General features: G+C 45.2%; 1 protein-coding gene across 1 annotated transcript; it reads left to right on the top strand.

Moving 5' to 3' along the window:
* Positions 1-221: 221 nt before the first annotated feature.
* LOC123966782 (adipocyte plasma membrane-associated protein-like) lies at positions 222-3,638 on the top strand (the record flags this gene model as incomplete). Its single annotated transcript, XM_046042894.1, is given in 2 exon segments — positions 222-414; positions 1,244-3,638. Coding segments are annotated over 2 exon segments (403 nt in total), but the record flags the coding sequence as incomplete, so codon positions are not given.
* Positions 3,639-4,470: the final 832 nt, after the last annotated feature.

Here is a 4,470-nt window from a genome sequence, read left to right as displayed (position 1 = left end):
GAGCGTGCAGCTTGTAGAACAGTGTAAAGTAGGGAGCGTGCAGCTTGTAGAACAGTGTAAAGTAGCGAGCGTGCAGCTTGTAGAACAGTGTAAAGTAGCGAGCGTGCAGCTTGTGCAGTGTATACAGTGTAAAGTAGAGTGAGCGTGCAGCTTGTAGAACAGTGTAAAGTAAAGTAGTGAGCGTACAGCTCGTATAAGTAAACTGTGTCTTTCTGGTTCAGGGTCCACGTTGCCGGGCTAAATAAAGGTGGGATGGACACGTTCATGGACAATCTGCCCGGTTTCCCCGACAACATCCGTCCCAGTTCGAGCGGAGGTTACTGGGTGGCCATGTCTGCTGTGCGGCCAAACCCCGGCTTTTCCATGCTGGACTTCCTGTCCCAGAGACCCTGGATCAAGAAGCTCATCTTCAAGGTAAAGGTTTTCAAGAGAGATCAGGTCCACGCCTCCAGCTGGACTTTCTGGAACCTCATGGAAACTTTCAGAAATAAGAAAAAAGTTGAGGGAGGTCGAGGACGCTGATCAGTGTGGATCATATCTGTGCATGTATAGTGACTCACAGTTGTCCATGGACGCCAAGGTGTCTTTGTACAGACAATAACGGTGCGCATGTGTCCACGTAGTGACCGTAATGATAACGACTTGAAGGTTTCCAGGTTGACACTCAGGCGACGAACATATACAACATTATAGAGACGATAATGATTCGCAGGTGTGCTTGCAGAGGCCATAACGAACCCCTGGGTGTCCATGTAGAGACAAATGTCCTCATTGAGACGCTATGACTCCAGGGGGTCCATGTAGAGACAAATGTCCTCATTGAGACGCTATGACTCCAGGGGGTCCACGTAGAGACGAATGTCCTCATTGAGACGCTATGACTCACGGGTGTCCACGTAGAGACGAATGTCCTTATCGAGACGCTATGACTCCAGGGGGTCCACGTAGAGACGAATGTCCTCATTGAGACGCTATGACTCACGGGTGTCCACGTAGAGAAGAATGTCGTCATTGAGACGCAATGACTCCAGGATGTCCACGTAGAAACGAATGTCCTCATTGAGACGCTATGACTCTCGGGTGTCCACGTAGAGACGAATGTCCTCATTGAGACGCTATGACTCCCAGGTGTCCGCGTAGAGACGAATGTCCTCATTGAGACGCTATGACTCCAGAGGGTGTCCACATCACCCTCCATAACTCTTTCCTTCCCTCCTCCCTCCTTGTCCTCACTGCTCTCCAGCTCTTCAGCCAGGAGGTGATGATGAAGTTCGTCCCTCGGTACAGCCTGGTGGCGGAGCTCCATGACGGCGGCATCTGCACTCGGAGCTTCCACGACCCCAACGGCCTGGTGGCGGCATACATCAGCGAGGTCCACGAGTATGCGGGGAGTCTGTACTTGGGTTCCTTCCGCTCGCCGTACATCGCCAAACTCGACCTGAGCAAGGTCTAAAAATAGACGAATCTCCAGACGGACTTTTCTCAGTGTTCCTGAAGGATTAGTGTGAAGTCTGAAACCGTGACACGGCATTCGTCCTTAACGCTGGTGTCACGAGCGTGACGTGAAATAAAACCCATCACAGGTGGTTTGTCAAAGTGAAATTTCTTTCTTTTCTTCATGAGATTAACACAAAATTAGGTTGAAACATTCGCAGTCTCAGTCAGATAAATCCAAATAACAGGAACGCCCGGTACGTGGTGATTATTAAAGCTACTGTTCTGGTTCTGAAACCAGGGTCCAAGTGTCTAAAGATGAAATACCGAGCTAGGACCACGCTTACCTGCTCAAAAGACAAAATCTCGTACTAACCGGCTGAAAAATTTGCTTGCAGGCGAGTTTAAGCTAATTAACTGGTTAGCGGATTCACAGGTGAGTTCGTTTGCTAGCTTCCTTGTCATAGCGCTCACTAGCTAGCTAGCTAGCACGATCAGCAAAGCCCTGTATTTATATTTAGCAGGCAAACTGGAGGAATTCTGTACGCTGTATTGTAGGTTCAACATTACTTTGTTCTTGCCCGCTGGGACTCGGGTGATATTTCACTACCTCTGGGTTAGCATTGCTACTGCTACTAGCTGCCATATCTCGATTTAATGTGTGGAGCCCACAGATGTCTATTAAAGTGTGTTCTGTGGTTGAAAAAGGTATTTTAATTACTGGAAACGTCCACATATAAGCTATGCTACCATCGTGGCAGTGACTTTCCTACCCGCCTGCTGCGTGCACATCGTAGACTGAGAAAGGAAAATTAAGTTGAATTACTTCAGTGAGTAATTAAACTAGGTTGATGTGAGGCGCCATGTTTATTTGGACACTTCTGTATTATTTAGCACCAAGTCCAGTTAATAATAGTAACATTTACCATGTTGATAGAAACATTACACAGTAAATGTTAGCGTGCTACTGCAGTCGATTGCACTGTTAACAAGTTGGAATAAGGAGGGTTTTGTTCCAACTCTGCTAATCTCTGAAGCTCTGATAATAATAATAAGATTTGGCCTCTGTTCTGTAGCATTAATCCACGATACCGTACGTACGAGTTTCCCGCAAACGTTTCCCAACATCCATCCAACTTGGCCCCACGACTGGGAAACTTCAGTACATCCGACTTTTAGCTGCATTCATGCAATGTCAGGAAACCAACACTTACTCTGAGCTGCCAGCGTTCACATGTTATTTCAAGGTGGTTAGCCCTGATGCTAACCCCCCCCCCCCGGCGGCTCTTAATTGTGATTTAAATGACGCGAACGCAGCATTAAAAAAACAGAAGTGCCTGAAGAAAAACAAACATGGACATCAGGTTCCTTTTGTTCGGCGTGATTGAACTAATATTAAATGAACATGGTGTTTTCAGCTTTTACTCTCAACTCCGATCATTTGCGTCTTTCCCGTCTCGACCATCCCATGACATGAACACGTCTCGTTTCAAACTGGCGGCTGGGACCACGCAGACGGGTTTGTGTATTTGAACTGTGCGTTGCCTCACACATTTTGTGCGTTTGATTTCAGTAAGCTTCAGTAGTTGCAGGTTTGCCTGTTCTTTCTTAAAACCACAACTTAAATATCTTGGACTAACTCTGAGCATCAGCTGTTCGGGCGATCAGGATTGTCTCAGGATAACAAGCGTCTGAGCTTCCTGTTGGCTCCACGTCTGCAGAACCACCAACCACATCCGGTGCCCGGAGTTAGATTAGTCTTCAGTACAAGAAAGAAATGATAACCTGCTGCACCTTCAGAGAAACAGATCTTTGCTGTGTTTTAGTTTTTCGTGTCTGAGTTGAGTCGAGGTGCCAAATGTAGTGTTTGTCTCCATCAGCATCTTTTATTTGCACTATGAGGTTTAACCCTGAGCTCCTGTTTTTAGCATTTCAAACAGTCAGGTTAGTTTTGATGTGTATTTTCGGCTTTTTCCTTGTCGGTACGATAGATTTCTCTGTGAACTCTCTTTATTTAGATGAACCTGTTTCTGCAGCTCTTCAGCTTCCTTTTAACTAAAACTGAATAAAATCTTCAGTTTTAATTCAACCTGAGTGTTTTTTTAACATGTTCTCAGAAGACGCCATTCTGATACCAGTTAACTTCATTCTGTCTTACTTTGGTAGTTTTCCATCATTCCTGTAATAAAACGTCACAAATTCAAGGGGTTGTCCTATGTTTGAAGTTTATTAATGGATTATTACATTGAATTTGGGGTTTTTAAGATGTAAAATCTATTTAAGAGTATTGTTTTTAATGAATTAATCACTTTTATATTAATGAAAATGTACCGTTATCAAGTAACGAGCATGGATTAGTCCAACCTGCAGCTGATAAGACACTCCCACTGCATGGTAGTTTACCTGAGTTTCCAGCGTGTTGTGTTGGTTGGTGAAACCTGAAACCTCACCACTAGAGGCTGCTGAAAACTACACGTTTAAAGGTTCAGTGTGGAAGAATCAGTGGCATCTAGTAGTGAGGGTTGTGAATTGCAAACATCTGTCCAGTCTACCACTGCCCCCTAACCTTTCAAAGAGCGTAGGACAGCTACGGTGGCTGACAACAGCACAAAAGGTGTCTTTTCTACATTTGCATTTCCTCATGTGGCAGACGCTTTTATCCAAAGCGACTTACATTTGAGGAACAACATACAAGGATCAACGGAGCATCAAATACAGATCTACAACTGACAACACATACTAGTAAGAGCTACATATCACATCAATGGGGTAAAAACCTAGGGAAGGAAGTAAGTTAATAAAAAGTGCAATCAATACAAGATTATTGTGAGGAGCCATAAGAAGAAGAAGAAGAGCACAGGAAGTGCATGTCAGAGGTCAGAGCAGTTATCAGAGGAAATGTTCCCTGCAGAGTTTTCAGGAGCTTCTTGAAGTTAGAAAGGGACGCCCCTGCTCTGATGGCATGTTGCAGCTCGTTCCACCATCGTGGTGTCACAGATGAGAACAGGGACTGGGATTGCTTTGTGTGAAGGGACG

Source organism: Micropterus dolomieu, unplaced genomic scaffold (genome assembly GCF_021292245.1).
Source record: "Micropterus dolomieu isolate WLL.071019.BEF.003 ecotype Adirondacks unplaced genomic scaffold, ASM2129224v1 contig_14223, whole genome shotgun sequence".
NCBI lineage: Eukaryota > Metazoa > Chordata > Actinopteri > Centrarchiformes > Centrarchidae > Micropterus > Micropterus dolomieu.
This window is presented reverse-complemented; position numbering and strand designations above follow the sequence as displayed.